The sequence below is a fragment of the Euleptes europaea genome, chromosome 7 (assembly GCF_029931775.1).
Source record: "Euleptes europaea isolate rEulEur1 chromosome 7, rEulEur1.hap1, whole genome shotgun sequence".
Lineage (NCBI taxonomy): Eukaryota > Metazoa > Chordata > Lepidosauria > Squamata > Sphaerodactylidae > Euleptes > Euleptes europaea.
Genome location: NC_079318.1, coordinates 13,429,325 through 13,449,148, shown reverse-complemented (window position 1 = coordinate 13,449,148; position 19,824 = coordinate 13,429,325). Strand labels below are relative to the sequence as shown.

General features: G+C 41.6%; 1 protein-coding gene across 3 annotated transcripts in view; it reads right to left on the bottom strand.

The window, feature by feature from the left end:
* The window catches only part of SCAF8 (SR-related CTD associated factor 8), a 110,732-nt gene that overhangs the window by 45,545 nt on the left and 45,363 nt on the right, over positions 1 to 19,824 (bottom strand). For 2 of the 3 annotated variants that reach the window (XM_056853265.1, XM_056853267.1), the window contains exons 15-20: positions 17,112 to 17,268; positions 15,893 to 16,023; positions 13,611 to 13,755; positions 11,983 to 12,036; positions 8,913 to 9,131; positions 5,022 to 6,885 (exon numbers count right to left, since the gene is read on the bottom strand). In XM_056853265.1, the coding sequence (XP_056709243.1) occupies positions 5,246 to 6,885; positions 8,913 to 9,131; positions 11,983 to 12,036; positions 13,611 to 13,755; positions 15,893 to 16,023; positions 17,112 to 17,268 (2,346 nt within the window). In that variant the 3' untranslated portion in view covers positions 5,022 to 5,245. Of the gene's footprint in view, positions 1 to 5,021; positions 6,886 to 8,912; positions 9,132 to 11,982; positions 12,037 to 13,610; positions 13,756 to 15,892; positions 16,024 to 17,111; positions 17,269 to 19,824 lie in introns of those variants that run through there. The other variant, XM_056853266.1, reaches the window with a different exon arrangement.

Sequence of the window (19,824 nt, the reverse complement as noted above, 5' to 3'; positions counted from 1 at the left end):
ATGACAGGTGGATAGGAAAGGTAAACACAAGAAATCACATCCGAGTGTTTATTTGGCTTTGACTTCTAGCTTTGAAACTGGGAGGTGTCCTTCCATCCATCCATGCCACAGGAAGAATCCAATCCTTCACTTCTTCGTAGAAAGAAGTACTGAGTTGTTACAACAGAAATGTAACATTTAGATACAAAGTAGTATTAGTTCGTATGTTTTTTCCCTATAGGTTAAAATTACATTCTGAGATCATTCCTGCAGCTTTATGGAAACAACTATGTGAAAAGTTTCTTAGGTGTTAGCATGAGAAAGTTATCATGTCTAAATAAAAATGGCAAAACAAGCTCAGTGACTGGTCATATCTCACAAAGCTGTGAAATATTACAGTGCTGGACTGGAATCTGTTTGTATACAAACAGAATTTGTATGGTAAGTAACTGAACAAAAAGAATACAGGATTACATTTATGTTAAGTGACACACATTCAATTGATTACAGGTAAATAATAAAATTTTGTACTAAATCTTAGGGCTCTTTCAGGCATTTTCAGATAAACTCCATCGTATCTACAAATTCTCCACTGCATTGAAAAGAAGTACATATGCTAAAGGAAGAAAAGAAATCAGGACTAAATAAGATAAAGGTGATGCAAGAAGTAGAACAGCTTTCAACATTTCAGGAATCATGGTGTTAGAAGCTAACCACCTCAGTTATTTCTCACTTGCGAAACAGTAGTCACATCAAAGCACCACCTTGGTAATACCACCTCTAGACAAAATCATTTGTAGGGAATCAGTTTTAAAGAGTTGCAAGAGCATACCAGCTGTACTCCACCCCACCAGGCTAAACAAGTCCAATTAAAAAGCAAACAATCATTACTTATAGGCTCAACTTTCATTATATATAATTAAGACTGTAATCCTATGCATATGTACTTAGGAGCAAGTCCCACATAATTTAATTCTGAGTAAGCATGTCTAGGATAGGGCTGCAACAACTTTTTTTTTCATATGAGGAAACAAAAATAAAGGCACATATATAACGATTAATGGAAGAGTGACTGTGACATAATTTTGGCAGGTTTTGAAACAAAGGTTTCAGAGTGTTTCAAGCTCTGAAAGTGTATATTTGTGGTGACAATAAGGTGCCTACTACAAGTATTTGTGATTTCATACGAATCAGGAAAACTGAAAAGTTGCATTTTGAACTGCAGTAGAATAAGGGCAGTCAGTATTTATATACATTCAAAGAGTTAATAAAGGTAAATCAATTCTAATTTAATAGAATTGAGGACTGTCAATTTCTTTTTCCAAACAGCTGCAAAATATTCCATGCACTATTATTTCTAAAGCACATGGTCAAGATGAGCTACTTTTTCTTGAAGTAGCAAACTGACGTAACATACGATATAATGGAATTTCATGCAAACTTGCCAGTCAATCGACATTTAGTAGATTAACTGACCTACTAATCAATCTAATACACATGTACTATATTTTCTTTTGTATCATTTTGGAAATTTTAATGTATTTTCTGTTTAAACATTTCAGGGCCACAGATATACTATTTGTGAGGGGGGGGGAAAGATTGATGCTCACTGGTTTGAGGTGGATGTTGTGACTGCTTCAGCTGTTTACATTTCTTGTTAGAAAAAAAAAGTCTTAGTGAAGTGGTTCTCAACCTTTTTTGCTCCATTCTCCACTTTCACCATTGTTCAGAATATAATTCTCCCCTTCCCTAGAAACTCAAAAAAACAAACTACAATTTTACAGATTGTAGTCCTACAGGACGTCACACTTTGCTGAATAGTGGTCCCAATTCCGCCCCCATGGAACCCTAACATTTCCCCCCGGGGGGGGGGGGAATTCCCCCCTTGCTGAGAACCCATGTCTTAGTGATTTCCCCTTAAAAAGCAAAATATCCACCACCTGAGTACAAGCTAGCATTTCCCCCCTGAAAATAGGTTAAAGAAGAGATCGATCTGCATAGAAACATATTCCTAAATCTCACCAAATAGCTATTTTTGTCTGCTATTAAAGCTTTAGTTGATTAACCTATGAAAGCTGCCAGCTCTAGTTTCACAAGGAAGAAAACATATCCTGTCACCTCAGACAGCAAAACTGGTTTCTACAATTGAGGTTAATTTAAAGTTAACCTGTAATAAAGCTTACATTGGAAAACCCCATTATTTATGGCTGATAAAGGACAAGAATCTATACTACTTATCTGCTTTGTTCATGAGCCACTGAACAGCTGGAAACATATCAATGGGTTGAACCCACCTACTTCCTGGCAGAGGGCTTGCTCCTGAGGAAGATGACTCTTTAGGCATAGTGGAAGGGAGTTGTGATATCTAATACGCTAGGTCTGAAGTAGTAATATTTAACAAGCTTTTAAAAATTAAACACAGTTACTAGATTCTCTTTTCAAAGCAGTCATACCAACAATGGCTACATTAGCAACAGTAGCACTTCATTTTTAAGATCTGTGGAACTGGATAATTCAGCTAACCACTCAGGCCGAACTGTATAGCAAGAACGCAGCCCAACACAAACATGTTACAGAACCAAATAATACCACTGCTACCTAGAATATCTAACTCTCTCTCTCATAAAAAGTGGGTTCTTCTGCAACTTCCAAGTGAAATCCAACTATTATTTCTGCTTAGCACACAAAAACTCAGATTTATGCATGCTGTATCACTGTTGCACAAACAGCAGTGATCAGATTGCTATGCTGCATAGTCATCTTTAAATTTCTAAACAGAACTAACCCGAAACATTCTAACCACCTATGGCAGTTAAATGTAAATGTTTATTGATACGACACCAGCCAGACAACAATAAATATATATGGCAGTTATTATTTAATGAATATCAGAAGGCAAACAAAGTGTTCAGAGATCAAGTTTTCAAACTTAATTAATTTTAAAGGGGGGGCACCTTTCAGTAAAACAATTACTAAATTTCACTTCAACAGAAAGGCAATGTATTATTGACATTGGCTGTTACCGCACTAGGTATTCCCAGCAATGTATCAAGAGTTTGGAAATGTAAAAAAAAACCATCGCTTTAAAAGGGTTTTTGATGCCATGGCTAAAAAGTGGCTGGAAGACATCTTCACAGCTAAAGGGGCCAAACAAAGTGCGAACAGTATTTTTTATAACATTTTCAAACTCTTAATACATCGGTGGGAATACATAGGGGGTTACCGCACTTTGTATTCCCAGCAATGTATTAAAAGTTTGAAAATGTTGTAAAAAACATAGCTTTAAAAGGGTTTTTGTATACCATGGCTTATAAATGGTTGGAAGATGGCTTCACAGCTAAAGGAGCCAAACAAAGTGCGAACAGTATTTTTTATAACTTTTTCAAACTCTTAACACATCGCTGGGAATACCTAGTGCAGTAACAGCCTATGTTTTACAGTGATTCACTACTTTCCTTGGGGCTTTCATCATCTTACAAAAACAAAAAAATGAACGCTATAAAGCCAGGCAGATTAGCATTTCTAATGATAAAGATAAAAAAAAATTGCTTTCTTTGAATTAAAAGGTGCTCTTTTCTGCACAAAAGACCTTATATATCATAGAACATAGCCTGCTAGTAACAGATTATCCTATCTGGTTGGTATTAAGAAAAGATGCCTAATACACACCGAAATTTTAGAAACTTTTAAACGGAGGAAACAAATGAGTACATGAAGCAAACCTGTCCACTATTCATCAAAGTCCAGGTCCTGAAAAATACATTCCATTTCTAGCATACTATACTACACTTTATGGGACCACTATAAAAAACTGGACCTCAGTGAATATTAATTCCTAGATGCCAGCATCAAACCTTTAGGGGGTGACTGGACACTGGGATCTTTCCAGCCTACTTTAAGCCTAATAACAAACAAACCAATGAGGACAGCGTTAATTATCCACACAGGCAGCTTTTCCATCTCAATAACCGATCTGAAGTTCAGACTTGCTATTTTTGTGATTTTTTTTTAAAGAGGCTCAATATTTTTGGGCAACAACTGCTGATTTCAGATATTCACTGCAAAGATATATGCACAAAGTATTTTAATTCTATGACTTTCTATCCAGAACACCAGAACTGGTATTACAAAAAAGGACAATTCAAATATTTGCTTCAATACATATCCACACTTTAAACCCCCCTTCTGACTGTACCAGACTCCACTTTCCAAAGTAATATGAATTTAGGAGCTCAAATGTTAATTTAACCTGACCCATCAGCTTGTATTATTTTCTTGCTACCTAAAGAATGTGAAAGACAAATTTCCATTTTATAACCTAATTCAATTCAGTTTTATTTAACTGTCTACATTATTCTGTGAGTGTGTGCACATACACTATCACACACAGAAACAGCGGTATCTACATACAGTTTTACACAAATATTTACATACATAATGTTATACACAAACTAATGTGATTCCATGATTTTTTTTTAGTAGAAAGGCATATGCTTTTTGTAGCACATTTAATTGCTGCACTGGTCTTACAAGGGTACTATAAACCTTTCGCAACAATTCGTAAAGCACAGTTCATCCAGAATTGTATAGATGGTATATAAAAAATACAATACCTAGAATGCTTACCAAACAAATAACGCTTTATTGTGATCTAAAAAAAACATTAAAACGTATGTTAATTTTCAATTTTTTAACCCACTGCAGTATGAGGAACAATCACGAACACTTACTATTAAGAAACAGAGACTAGTATGCAGAAATTTCAGTAACACCCCATCTCTGTATTATTTACGCTACTTTTTTTTTTTTGCCAAACTGCAGGAACATACAATATCACAGCTCTGCCTATGCTTTAAAATTCTGCAGCAGCCTAAAAACCTGAACAAGATACACCAGCACCTGTTTTCAAGTATAACGATTTCCATGGCCAACTTAATAGCAACATCTAAAACTTTCATTTCTTCCATAGGAAGTCAATTGTTTGACAAGCTGTTATTTATCCTCATGAAATAAAAGTGGGGCAAGTTTGTGTTTTTATCAGAAAAATTAAAAAAGGAAAGAAAAGTTTACCTACCATGTTCCAATCAAGAACAATATTCTATACACGTCAGTTGTACAGCTAGGTAAGTGAAAGATGAACATGGACATTAGATTAACTTAATTCTGGCAGACAAAAGTGAACTACTAAGGTCCAGTCAGCCATTCATCTATTACAGAGAGAGATGACAACTTTACAAAAGGTATCTTTTTACCTACTGAGTGATGATTATGTCCCCTCAGTTTCTGTGCTTTCTACCACTGGTTCACTTTCTAATTCAGCTTCTGTGTCACTCTTCTCTTTTTTTATGTCACTTGAAGTTGGCAGCTGTTCATACAGTTCCGATTCGTCCTGTGCTTGCACATCAGGCGGCCGGCTCTCCATCTCTACATTTTCACCGTTAACTTGGGGCACATTGTCAGCTTTTGGTTGAGAACTGCTCCCTTCAAAATATTCAAAAGCTCTTGGGTGTGGAGGAGGTATCCAGTTATTCTGTAATCTCTCTCTCCCAAATCTGTTTCCGTTGATTTCTCTGCCAAAATTAAAATCTCTGTCATCCCTGTCCCTTTGCCTTTCCCACGGTCTACGGCGGTCATCAAAGTCTCTGTGCGTATCCTGTTCCAGGCCCCTGTTCCAGCTAGGGCCACTTCGCGTTTCAAATCTGTAGTTCGTTTGTCGATACCTCTCTCGATCGTCCTGGAAGCCTTTAAGACCGCCATATGCAGGAAAAGAATGATGCTCTCTTTCATCATAATCTCCTCTTTGTCCCCAATGCTTATCTGAATTGTAAGCAAAACGATCTCTCCGGCCAAGGGTATCCATACCTGGCCTTCCAAAGTTCTCTCTTAAATCTATGTGTGGCCTGGCAAGATGATCTCGTCCATCTACTGGGGGCCTTCCTAGACTCTCTCTTGGATCTAGTGGTGGCCGTCCCATAGAATCTCTAATATCCACTGAAGATGGTCGATTAAAGTTCTCTCGGTTTTCTACAGGAGGAAAGCGATAATCTCTGTCTCCTTCCTGCTGAATGCTGTCATCTCCAATTGGCAACCTTTTATCTGGATTAGAAATGTTATCAACACTTTGCCTACCAGAAGTTCCAAAAGGCCTCTCTGTTTGATTAAAAAGATCTCCTGGAAGGAAAGCTCTAGGTGGAGGAGGAAGTGATGGGTCAAGGATTGCTGGAGGAGGAATGCTACGCTGTGGTGGCATTCCAGGCTGTAATAGTGGAAATCTTGGCCCATGTGGCTGTGGCATTAGTCCTGACCGGATATCTACCAGAGGCATTCCAGGCAACCTTTGACTTGCAATACTTAAATGGGGTAGGCTTTGAATCCCAGTGGGTGGCTGTAGCCCTAGAAGTCCAGAACCACTGGAAATATTTGGTGGTGGCACACCTAACAGTCCAGAACTACTTGAGACCATTGGTGGTGGCAATCCCAGAATCCCAGTGTTACTTGACACAATGGGTGGCTGGAGTGCTGACAAAAGCCCAGAACTACTTGACACTATGGGTGGCTGGATTCCTGTCAAAAGTCCAGAGCTACTTGACACTATGGGTGGCTGGAGTCCCATGAGAAGGCTAGAGCTGCTTGAGACATTCATGGGCTGGAGTCCTGTAAGAAGGCCGGAGCTGCTTGAGACACTGGGTGGCTGAATACCCGTAAGAAGCCCGGAGCTGCTTGAAGCACTAGGGGGCTGAACTCTTGCCAAAAGTCCAGAGCTGCTTGAGATGCTAGGCTGCACGAGCCCCGAGCTGCTTGAGACACTGGGTGGCTGCACTCCAGCCACAAGCCCAGAACTGGTGGAGACACTGGGTGGTTGCAGTCCCCCAATAAGTCCAGAACTGCTTGAAACATCATCTAGAGCTGGAATGCAAATACAAAAATGTACGTTAGCAGAACTGTATCGAATATTAAATACCTAGGGTTTTGTTAATGCTAAATGAACACATGAAGCTGCCTTATACTGAATCACGCCCTTGGTCCATCACAGTCAGTATTGTCTACTCAGACCGGCAGCAGCTCTCCAGGGTCTTAGGTAGAGGTCTTTCACATTGCCTACTTGCCTAGTCCCTTTAACTGGAGATGCTGGGGATTGAACCTGGGACCTTCTGCAAGCCAAGCAGATGCTCTACCACAGCATACTTGCACTTTATAGTTCCCCAAGGATCAATTATCACTGGAATAGCATAATGTGAGATTAACCATCTAGATGAACATTCAAATAAATCCTTCCTTGAGTTTCCACTGTGAACTAATAATTATAACTCAATGGAAACCAGGATTAATATGAAACTATGCTGTTGATCAGAGCTGAAAATCTTCCACTTGACTCAACAGCAGTTAGATTAAATTGAGGTCAGCATCTATGGTTTAGCTTCTCATATCAATTTGGAATAATATCCGTTTAGAGAAAAGCAGACAAAGCATATAAAGGTTTAGATTAAGTTATGAAATGACCGTGGTTTAGAACTATATAATTTAATTGCTAGATGTTTCAAGTAAGGAGACAAACAGAATCAAATCGGAAATCAAAAATCTGAAAGAGAATCAAAGTTTAAGAATGCAATTTCCTGCCTCCTCAAAAATGTTGACTACAAAAGGCTTGTGGTACTATAATGAAAAGTGAATGATATGAGAAATGAAGAACAATCCAAAATGGAAGGAACAGTAGCAACTGTTTTCTAAACAAGTTAGCTAGGAGTTCCTGATATGCTAAACCACCATCAAGACCCCCTATTCCTCTTGCAGAAAAGAAGTGGAATATTTCCTGGTCTCAGAGATTAAAAAACAAACAAACAGTAGCCCTACATTGTGTAACTGTTGCTTGACCTAGAATGCTTAAATGGTACGTCATGTAAACAAGAGGGCTTCCTTGCAGTCAAAACCTGCATGTCAAGGAGAAGGCTTAGCCGTGTTCCGTAGAGACTTTCGAACATTAGGCCAGTATAACTAACATTCTGTTCACTGGTTGCAATCAGGCAGCTGATAAATTGGTAGGCTGCCCGGCTGTTTGCAATCCGTTCAAGTCTATTCCCAGAATCAGGCTACTTAGCCATCTGAAACTAACTCCCAGCAGATGGGAGATCAGCTGGGAGTCAGCTTCTGATCTGCTGCTAGGGAAATTTTGCTCTCTACCAAGCATAAAAAAATGGGGGGGGGGAAATCAGCAGCCTACACCCAGGTGATTGTGGGGATCAGGTGGAAGCCTCCATTCTTCAGATCCACCATCCTAGAAAATGTGCTGCATCCCAGACTTGCTGAGATGCAGCAAATGTGGTGGTGGGTAGAATCAGAAACCTTGCTGATTTCCCTTCTCACCCCAAACAGTTAACTTGTTTGTAGAAAAAAGGAGGTGTTTGCTCCTGTTGTCCACAGCCCAAGCTTTCAGCCCATGCTATGAGTCGGCTTCTGATTCCCCCCCCCCCGCCCCGGAATCATTCCTGTGTCCCAGCACAAGAGAGCTAGGATATAAAGGAAGTTCTGGGAGATGAAAACTCAATTATCAGCTGGTTCCTTGATGGTTTCTGACCAACAGGACCGTTACAAACTTGTTCAGCAGCTCTCTGAATTGCTCCATGCAAGCTGAACATATCCTAGATCATCTCCGGGTCTGATCATAAGTGTTGAACAGGGTATATATGTCCCATCTCCAAACAGTTTTGCTGTGAAATTCATAGCATTCATTGTGTTCTGGAAACTTTTTATAAACGCGAAGGCATTTAAATACATAAACTCCTATCTGCTCTCTAAAGCAGTACAGTCAAGCAACAGTTACAATGTGTGCGGCGTCCAACTGCGACGCTTCATTGTAATAACTACCCTTTCAGAATAACAAAGCAAGACTGGCATAACATCACTGCCTGGTACCCTTTTATTGTAGTGCTGCTTACCAGCTCTGTTTTCACTGGATGAAATCTGAAGGTCTGCAAGGTGTGAACCTTTTTCATCCAATTCTGACTTGGTACTTGAAAGAGGAGTAAAAACACTTCCAGCAGATAATGTTGAGGTGGTAAGACTGCTAGAAATAGTGCCGACTGGTAGAACAAGGCTGCTAAAAGGAACCTCTTTCATTGTCTCTTGAGCAATTGGTAGCGAAGGCTGTACAAGAGCTGAGAAAAAAAACACAACGTTCATTAAGAACTTTTTCGTCTGTATTGTGAAATATAATGTCAATGTAAATGAAAAGCTAATTGTGCCATTTACCACGTACACATTCATAAGGATATGCATGAAGAATTCCCTTTTATTGTCTTTTTTATTGAGCCAGCATGGTGTAATGGTTAAGAGCGGTGGACTCTAATCTAGTGAACCAGGTTTGTTTCCCCACTCCTACACATGAAGCCTGCTGAGTGACCTTGGGCTAGTCTCAGTTCTCTTCGAACTCTCTCATCCCCACCTACCTCACAAGGTGTCAGTTGTGGGGAGGGGAAGGGAAGGTGATTGTAAGCTGGTTTGAGACTCCTAAAAGGTAAAGAAAATTTGGGTATAAAACCCAACTCTTCTTCATCAAAGAAACTTTCATTTTTTTAAATAATCTACTATAGTCTTTGCTATCATATGGCTGGCAACTTTCTCCTGAACTGGAATATGTTCTATTCATCTGTTAGACTAAAAGCTTGCAGAAAACAGTGGAGACTTGAAATGACTACTGAGGAAGGTTAAAGGAAAAAATGCCGAAGCAGGATTATAGCTGAACATCAAGAATACAAAAGTAATGATTACTGAGAAATTACAAAACTTTAAGACTGATGATGAAGAAATTTAAATTTTTAAAGATTCTCTGTTCCTTGGCTCAGTCATCAACCAAAAGAGAATGCAGCTAAGAAATTAGGAGATTGAAACTAGGAAGGGCAGCCTTGAAGGAGCTAGAAAAGACCCTAAGTTTAAGGATGTTTCACTGACAACCAAGATAATTCATATTATTGTATTCCCCATTGTTATGTATGGGTGTGAAACTAGGACAATGAAAAAAGCTGACAGGAAGAAAGTTGATTCCTTTGAAATGTGGTGTTGGAGGAGAGTTTTATGGATACTGTGGACCACCAAAAAGGCAAGTGGGTTCTAGATAAAACCTAGCCTGAAATCTCCCTTGAAGCTAAAATGACTAAACAGAGGCTACTGTATTTTGGTCACATCATAAGACAAGCGTCACTGGAAAGGACAATAATGCTAGGAAAAGTTGAGGCAGTAGGAAAAGAGGAAGACCAAACATGATATGGATTGACTCAATAAAAGAAGCCACAGCCTTCAGTTTGCAAGACCTGAGCAAGGCTGTTTATGTCAGGACATTTTGGAGGTCATTAATTTATAGGGTCACTGTAAGTAGGAAGTGACTTAATGACACATCACACACACAGCACATAATCTAAAGACACATATACATAACACAGAAATTGTATTTATTTTTTTAGACCAGGAGCTTTCCCCCAAACTGTATTTTAAACCCCCACTGAGCTGAAGCAGTAGCTTTGAGGTTTGGTGGAGCTGCTGATTGGGAAAAAGCTCTCAGTGGTCTAAATATGCTCCTTTCCCTACTTCATAGCAATAAGAAAGCCATTTCTTAAAAAGTGTGGGTAGAGCATCATGAATGATAGTAGAAGTTTACATTTTATTATACAAAGTCTGAGACTGGTCATGATTTGAATGATCATAGCATATATATCCTGTGTACATAAACACATGTGCCAGTAAGTTGTGACAAACAATAAATTAAGCAGTATCTATGAAGAACTTGGTAATGCCCAAGTTTCCCAATCATCAAGTAGGGATATGCTAGGGAAGCTACTTATTAGAAAGCATTTAAACATAACTGGAGTGTGCTGCGGTCATGTACTTCTTGATTCTATCTGTATGATTCAAGCCTTACCCATCCATGTAACTAGATGCAGGGCTGTAACCTTAAACTTTGTATTTATAAAACATTATATTTATCCACACTTCTAATAATAGCCATTTGATTCCTGAATTGAATTACACAGGAAACCAACTGCCTTCAAAAAGTCTTCCAGCTACAAAACCATAAACACTCGCCCTGATGAATCTGCCAGTCAATTCAGATTTTCAATGGAGGCCCTTCTTTGATACCCAAGATGGATGGTCAATGGGTGGCTACCAAACACAGAGTTTTTCTGTGACTGCACCCTGCTTATGGAACTCTTTCCTGATGGATTTTCAGCTGACACTGTCCTTGCTGTTTCTTGAGTTACCAGGCAAAGTCCACTGAGTCCACTATTGAAGCCTTTTGTAAAAACAAAGAAACAAATTTTTTTTAAAAAATAATAATGACCTGGTTAGCCGCTCCATTTCTACCGTTATTCAGTTGTTGCTTTTGGGCTACTGTGGCTGTTTGAAACTGTTCTCTTCATTAGGCAATGGTGCTGCTATTTTAAATTAGTTTTGGCTACTTATCTGAGTTTTCTTTCTTTCTTTTTTAAATTGATCCTAACAAAGCTTTTGCATATGTTGGTGGGGTTCCCCCCCTTAAACCAACTTGAATACAGTATTTTGTCAGAAAGGAAGCTCAGAATTTGTTAAAATTAAAAAAATAAACAGAAATCCAACGTAGGTTAATTCATAACACTTATTTCCCCCCCGTGGTGCAGAGTGGTAAGCTGTAGTACTGCAGTCCAAGCTCTGCTCACGACCTGAGTTCGATCCCAACGGAAGTTGGTTTCAGGTAGCCAGCTCAAGGTTGACTCAGCCTTCCATCCCTCCAAGGTCGGTCAAATGAGTACCCAGCTTGCTGGGGGTAAAGGTAAGATGACTGGGGAAGGCACTGGCAAACCAACCTGCAAACAAAAAGTCTGCCTAGTAAACGTTGGGATGTGACATCACCCCATGGGTCAGGAAAGACCCGGTACTTGCACAGGGGACCTTTACCTTTATTCCCCCCCATTTTTTGCACCATTAGTCTAGCATCACTTTACTGAAAATGTGAAGAATGACAACAAACAAACTTACACGTTGGGACTACTGGTGGAACAACTGGAGGTGGAACTGGAGGTGGCATATACCCTAGAATAAAAACACAGATTAATAACTACAAGTAGACAAAATCAGCAAAAACGATCACGAAATTCAACATGTATCGACATCGCTCTGTGAATGCGTTATTAAATGTCTTTTTACAGTTTTAATGTATCAACGACAAAGCGCTTGTACAACATACGTTAAGAACAATTAAATAAATTTGGAAATTTAAAAAATATAAACGCAGCGTCAAATATAGTCACAACACCAAACAAAGGAGGGATAAAAAGTAAAATTTCACCAAGCCCTAAGTACAGCTCTATCAAGACATGAAAATCATAAGAGCAAAAAGAAGTAGCATCCTACATTAACCACATTAGCAGTTCAGTATTCTCCATCCTTCTCTAAAATTTATTTATACACACACACACACACACACACACACACACACACACACACACACATATTTATTTATTTGGCAGCCTTCATCAATCAAATCTAAGTTGTAATTCTACTCATCATCACCATCATCACCTTTATTAGGCATTTACATCAGCATACAATAAACAGAGTTGTGAAAACGGTTAAAACAGGTTACATTAAAATGACATTACTTAGAAGTACAAACAAACTGCTTGCAAATCCTTTGTGCAGACAGGAGAAAACTAGCTACTTGTTGGGTGACAGAGGGGTTTCTATCAGATAAAAGGTACATCACCTACTGCTGATCTGAGAGACTCTGATCAGTGGGCAGTAGGGGTTTAATATAGGTATTCCTCGGCCTCATGTAAAGCTGGCAGTACAACAGCACGTGGGTTAAGTGTTCAGGATCCCGTCTTACATGGACAATACCTATCGCTAAAAGGGATTCCTTTGTATCTTTCTTGTAGTGTAATTCTACTCAGGATGCTGAGTTCCCAACATATAACGCACTATTCCCTTACCTGGAGGATCTTCAGGGGATTTTTTTATACTTGGAGACAATTATTCTTGCTGCAACAATTAATATGAAACAAAAGCCTTTGTTTCCTGGCAACCGAAAGTTTAATAAACAATATTTTGGACCCAAGGATATAAGTATATTTATATAAAAGAATCTAAGTGAACTATAATTCAGTTTTTAATCATAATCACTAATAAGGCAGGCAATCCATCGTGGAATGATCACATTTCCAGCAACTATTATCACATATAAGGAGCTGGATGCCATTGGGCTGGCAATTTAAAGCAGCTTTCCCTTAGAATACAACATAAAAACGTAAAGTCTTCCTCAAAATATATTTTCAAATATTTACTGGTTATCACAGCTGAGTGCGCTCTCTCTATTCATGTTCAGAACACTTCTTTTGGTTTTTAAATTTAAGACTTGACAACATTTTCTCAAGAGGTTAATAATCTTATACTGCAATGCCGTATAGAGTTCCTTCAGTCTAAGTTCACTGAAATCAGTGGACTCAGATTGGAGTAACTCTACAGACAACTGCTCTGCTAAACTTAGGCCAAAGCGTCTTAAATGACCATTCCAAGAAATCTGAAAGACTCAGCTAGAGGTCTGCAACCCTGCATGCTAATTTGCAGTTGATCATATTTCAGTTTTATCAATTCAAATGGTAGCTTACCAGGAGGTGGTTGCGAAGGATTGAAGCTTGCTCTCAAGAAGGGAGGTGGAGGAATTGAACTATAACCAGGAGGGGGGACAGGCATTGTAACAGGAAATGCTGGAGGAACTAAACTAACAGTAGGCACAGCTGGAGCCACAGGAATCTATTTAGTTGAAAAGAAGGAAAAATACATTACATATTACATAATTCAGAAGAAATTCCTTGGACAGGAGATGTTACCAATAAGGCTGCAGTCCCAGGCACAATTGCTTGGGAATATGCACCATTTGAAATGGTGGAATTTCTTAATGAACATGCTCAGGATCGGGTTAAGTCACAGAACCCACTTCTAAACTTAGAGCTGGATCTAGTCGAGATTTCCATTACAGAATGGGATTTTTTTGCTTCAACCTCACACTGCAACCCAAAGGGCTCCCCAAAATGCCACTTCTGGGGGACAGAAGTCTCTAAGTAATAGCATGAGGGGTGAATTGGTTGGTCTGCAATGGAAGGGGTGGAAAGCTGTAAAAACAACTAGTCAACCCTTAAGTTTAACCTTCCCAATGTTAAAAAAAAGCAAGAATCTCACATCAGCTACCCCTCCCCCTATCTAGACCTGTAGTTTTGTTGTGAACCATTAGTGGCAGCTCCGGTTCTAATCTCTGTGCTGCCAGATAAATAAACACTTCCAAGAAAGAAAAAACATGGAACCTACTGGACTTGTCTTAAAGAAGAGTGGGATAAGACTTATACTTTGTGGAGGTCGCACCCAAAGAGTGCTTGTTAATGGTTCCTCATCCACTTGGAGAGGAGTGACCAGTGGAGTGCCTCAGGGATCTGTCCTGGGCCCTGTGTTGTTCAGTATCTTTATAAATGATTTGGATGAAGGAATAGAGAGGATGCTTATTAAATTTGCAGATGATACTAAATTGGGAGGGGTAGCAAATACAGTAGAAGACAGAGCCAAGATACAGGATGATCTTGACAGGCTGGAGAATTGGGCTAAAACCAATAAAATGCATTTCAACAGAGATAAATGTGAAGTTCTGCATTTAGCTGGACACATTCCAGCTTACCTATATCTTTCTGAAATTGTGGTGCCCAAAACTGAACACAATACTCTAGTTGAGGTCTAACCAGAGCAGAGTAAAGTGATACCATCACTTCGCGTGATCTGGACACTATACTTCTGTTGATGCAGCCCAAGATTGCATTTGCCTTTTTAGCTACTGCATCACACTGATGACTCATGTTCAGTGTTTGGTCTACTAAGACCCCAAGATCCTTTTTGCACACACTACTGCTCAGACAAGGCTCCCCCATCCTATAATTATGAATTTGATTTTTCCTACCGAAATGCAGAACTTTACATTTGTCGTTGTTGAAGTGCATTGTATTAGTTCTAGCCCATTTCTTCAGCCTGTCAAGATCATCCTGCACCTTGGCTCTGTCTTCTACTGTATTTGCTACCCCTCCCAATTTAGTATGATCTGCAAATTTAATAAGCATCCCCTCAATTCCTTCATCCAAATCATTTTTAAAGATGTTGAACAACACAGGGCCCAGCACAGATCCCTGAGGAACTCCACTAGTCACTTCTCTCCAAGTGGACGAGGAACCATTAACTAGCACTCTTTGGGTACGATCTGTCAATCAGTTGCAGATCCATCTAACAATAATAGGATCTAACCCACATTTCCCCAATTTGTCAACTAGAATACTATGTGGAACCTTATCAAAAGCCTTACTGAAATCTAGATAATATCTAGATTTCTATGATAAGCTTCAGCTGCCCATTTCCACACATGGGACAGGACAATGTTCTCCAGGTCAGTTGGCAGAACCGCTTGGTCTGTGGGCTAATCAGCTTGGCTTGCTTGACAGACCTTTGTGGTTGAAGCCCTCCTAGGCTGTAGACCTATTAGCCATTTTTCACTGTTGTTCATTTTGAAGCCCCTTCTGTGACAACTTGTCCCATGGCCCTTACTAAATGCTTAATCTAAAGCAACATAATATGGGTTCTGTTTCTCCCACAAATGGCAATGGTCAGAAGCCTTTCTAGTGGCCTCAGGCAAAAGAGAAAGAAAAAAGTAGCAATACAGCTCAGAAGGCTGCTAAAGCCCTACTCTCATGCTAGTTGCAACAACAATCTGGCAGGTGGGACCACTCGACACATCCCAGTATCAGAAGATTTTGAGCCTGGCTTCAGACACAGGAGTTCCAAAATTAACTCCTTCCATTTCTGGCTTCTTTCCTGAGTACACAAGAAGAGCAGGAGCACAAACAAATGCAGTACCAACCTGTAACATAGCAACAGACTGTGTGTACGTTTCTGTTTGTGTTGTAACAACTGTGGTTGTTTCAGATGTTGCAGTCTGGGTGGTTTGCACAGGCTCTTTTACAGACTCTGTGATTCTTGAAGTTTCCCATTCTAAAGAAACAATACAGCAAGCCATTAAAGGTTAATAGATATGAATCTTCAAATGCTCTGGAAACCTAAAGATTTGTAATACATACAGTAGAACTAGTCACACCAATAACATATTGCTATTTGACATCCCTTGTATTCTCAGATATCACCTCAGTATAATTTAGTAACAAAAACAAAGGAACACACATCCAGCCTTAGTAAGTTGCATGAACCAGCTCCCAGAACCAATCTCTGTACCTCTCTGATGCTGGATTCAGACATCATGATCAACCTAGTTAGTTGTGATGTTTGAATTCAGACAGTCCAAAAAACAGGGTTTGCTGGTGGGCATCATACTGGGATTTTGAACTGAAGTTTGCAGCTGGTTTGTTAATCACAGATTGTGCTGATTATGATTTGTTGTGACAACAGAATTCACAAACCACATCTTATTCAGAACCCTCCTTGGACCTCTTATCTGGCCACAATGGCCAGGCAGATAAGGCATAAGGAAGATGTTCATGCTGCTGGTAGGTGCAGAGGAACAAGAAGCAGGAAAACTAGGGTTTTACACACCAAGATTTATTAATGTTGCCAGGTAGACTAACCAATGCAATCCTAGCAGAGTTATTCCACTCTAGCCCAACTGATTTCAAAAGGCTTAGTCAGGAGTAACTCTGTACAGGATCACATAATAAGATGCATAAACTACAGTTTAAATAAATTAGTTTATTGTGATGTCAGAATGCAGACTGTATCTCTGTTGGGCCTAAAATAATTTCAGAAAATGTATTTTGTCATAAGTCGAGTCTGGGCAAAATGATATCCATGCTTCTAGCTAACATCTCCCTCAAGAAGATTTCATGTACAATGGGAAGATATAATCAGACAAATCTGGTGGGCAATAAATATTATCTAAGAACCTTCCTAACCAGAAAAGCAATGGTTAAACTTACAATCCAGGAACCCTACTTTGTAACTGTCTGTAAGCAGAACACTGCCTTTTTTATTCTGATGGACACATTTTGTAACTTAGAAAGATGTTTTTATATAATTAAACATTGAAAAAACTGAAATTTAGCCGTAAGATAGAGCCAAAATGTACTTACCATTATTTACTGTCTCCTGGTCAATCATGCCTCCTTCAGCAAAGCCATCTAAATCATCCAGTTTAACTTTTTCCCAAGGTATGTATGAAACTCCAAGATCTACATCCCAGAATTGTTTGTATTCAGTTTTCACCCCTTTATTTAAAGCCCATGCAATCTAAAACAAAAACACAACTCAGTGTTAGAGTAAACAAATCACAGCTTTACTTTGTAGTGTAATGTTTTGCTAAGTCCACTTTAAAACATGCTTAACCTATGGTCCATTTGCCATGTAGAACAGTATTCCACATGAAGAATTCATTGGAGAGCCAGAGTGGGATTTGAGAGACCTAGGTTTGAATCCCCACTCTGACATGGAAGGTTGCTGGGTGACCTCAGGCTAGTCACACGTACACACACACACTTAGCCTAACCTATCACACAGGGTGATGGAAACAATGTAAGGCAGTGTGGATCCCCACTGCGAAAGAAAGGAAGGGTATAAATGAAGTAAATAAATTTATTTTATTAGGTTTCTGGAAGTTTTCCAAGATACGGAAAACAGACGTTATCTTATTTCCATGTAACGGATCCTATCACAGCCCTTATACATTATATATACTTAGGGTTATACATTATATAACTTAGTTGGGGCATCAAAGTCTGCAGCACATTATTTGATCAGCCTTCTCTGCAAGTTGTAATAAGCTTGTCTGAAATATTTCGCTGCAATACCAGCTACCGTATTTTTCGCACCTTAAGACGCACCTGACCATAAGATGCACCAAGTTTTTAGAGGAAGGAAAACAAGAAAAAATATTCTGCTGAATAAAGACCCCCGTCCGGTTTCCAGGGAGTCCCTAGAAGCCGGGCGGGGTTCTTTAAACTGCTCTGCGCTGCCTGCCTAGGCAGCGCAGAACAGTTTTACCTCCCCCCCCCCCACTTCCCGGTCCGAGGCTCAGCTATTGGGCGGGGACCCGCCCGGCTTCTAGGGACTCCCTGGAAGCCAGGCAGGGGCGGGTGGTCTTGAAAGGCCCCAAGTTCAATCTCCAGCATCTCCAGTTAAAGAGCCCGGGCAGGTAGGTGATGTTAAAGACCCCCTGCCTGAGACCCTGGAGAGCTGCTGCCGGTCTGAGTAGACAATACTGAATTGGATGGACCAAGGGGGGGGGTCTGATTCATCAGAAAGCAGCTTCATGTGTTCATGTGTATTTTGGAGGGGGCTGTGAGCTCAGTGGCGGAGCCTCTGCTCAGCATGCAGGAGGTCTCAGGTTCAATCCCCAGCAGCATCTCCAGTTAAAGGGACCGGGCAGGTAGGTGATGGGAAAGACCCTTTCTGCCTGAGACCCTGGAGAGCCATGGGGAGGGGGCTGTGAGCTCAGTGGTGGAGCCTCTGCTGGGCATGCAGGAAGTCCAAGGTTCAATCCCCAGCGGTATCTCCAGTTAAAGGGACTAGGCAAGTAGGTGATGGGAAAGACCCCTGCCTGAGACCCTGGAGAGCCATGGGGAGGGGGCTGTGAGCTCAGTGGTGGAGCCTCTGCTGGGCATGCAGAAGGTCCCAGGTTCAATCCCCAGCGGCATCTCCAGTTAAAGTGACCAGGCAAGTAGGTGATGGGAAAGACCCCTGCCTGAGACCCTGGAGAGCCATGGGGAGGGGGCTGTGAGCTCAGTGGTGGAGCCTCTGCTGGGCATGCAGGAGGTCCCAGGTTCAATCCCCAGCGGCATCTCCAGTTAAAGGGACCAGGCAAGTAGGTGATGGGAAAGACCCCTGCCTGAGACCCTGGAGAGCCATGGGGAGGGGGCTGTGAGCTCAGTGGTGGAGCCTCTGCTGGGCATGCAGGAGGTCCCAGGTTCAATCCCCAGCGGCATCTCCAGTTAAAGGGACCAGGCAAGTAGGTGATGGGAAAGACCCCTGCCTGAGACCCTGGAGAGCGCTGCCAGTCTGACAGTACTGACTTGGATGGACCGATGGGGGGGGGGGGGTCTGGTTCAGTATAAGGCAGCTTCCCGAGGAGGGGCCCGTGGCTCAGTGGCAGAGCCTCTGCTTGGGCATAGCAGGAGGCCCCCGGTTCAGTCCCCGCGGGGCGCCTCCGCTCCCACCCGCCCCTGGCCCAGGCGAGCCCGGCGCTGCCAGGCCTCCGCCTCCCCCCCACTCGCTGCACGGAGGCCGGGCGGGGCAAGCGGAAAGCGAGGCCGGATCCCGCCGCCGGGACGATCCGCCTGGCCCCCCCTCCCTCCTTCCTTAATCCCCCTTCCTTCCCTTCTGCTCGCCTGGCCTCCGTGCAGCAGGGATCGCCGAGGGGGAAGTGGGAGAGGGAAAAAAGGAAGGCCGGGGGTGGGGTAGGCCTGAGGGGGAGACGCCGCCTTCGCTCAGCTTGGGCGGGGGCGCTTCAGGGCTGGGAAGCGCGGGGGGGAGGCTTAAACCCCCACCGCCCCCCTTCCCGGGAGTCCTCACAGGAAGGAGGCCTGGGCCGGGGTGGGGCGGCTCCTGCTGCTGCTGGGTTCCTGGGCGGATGGCGCTGGAGGTAAGAAGACCCCCCCCCTGCCCCGGCTCCCCCCCCCCGCGGGCGAAGGCGGCGTCTCCATCTCAGGCCTACCCCACCCCCCACCCCTCCTTTTTCCCCTCTCCGCCTGTATTTTTCTATAACGTTTGTATCTCCAGTACCTGGCATTAAATTTTATGGTACACATGGCCCAGCCCTACCAAGTGATGTTTCTGTCATATTCAGCACTC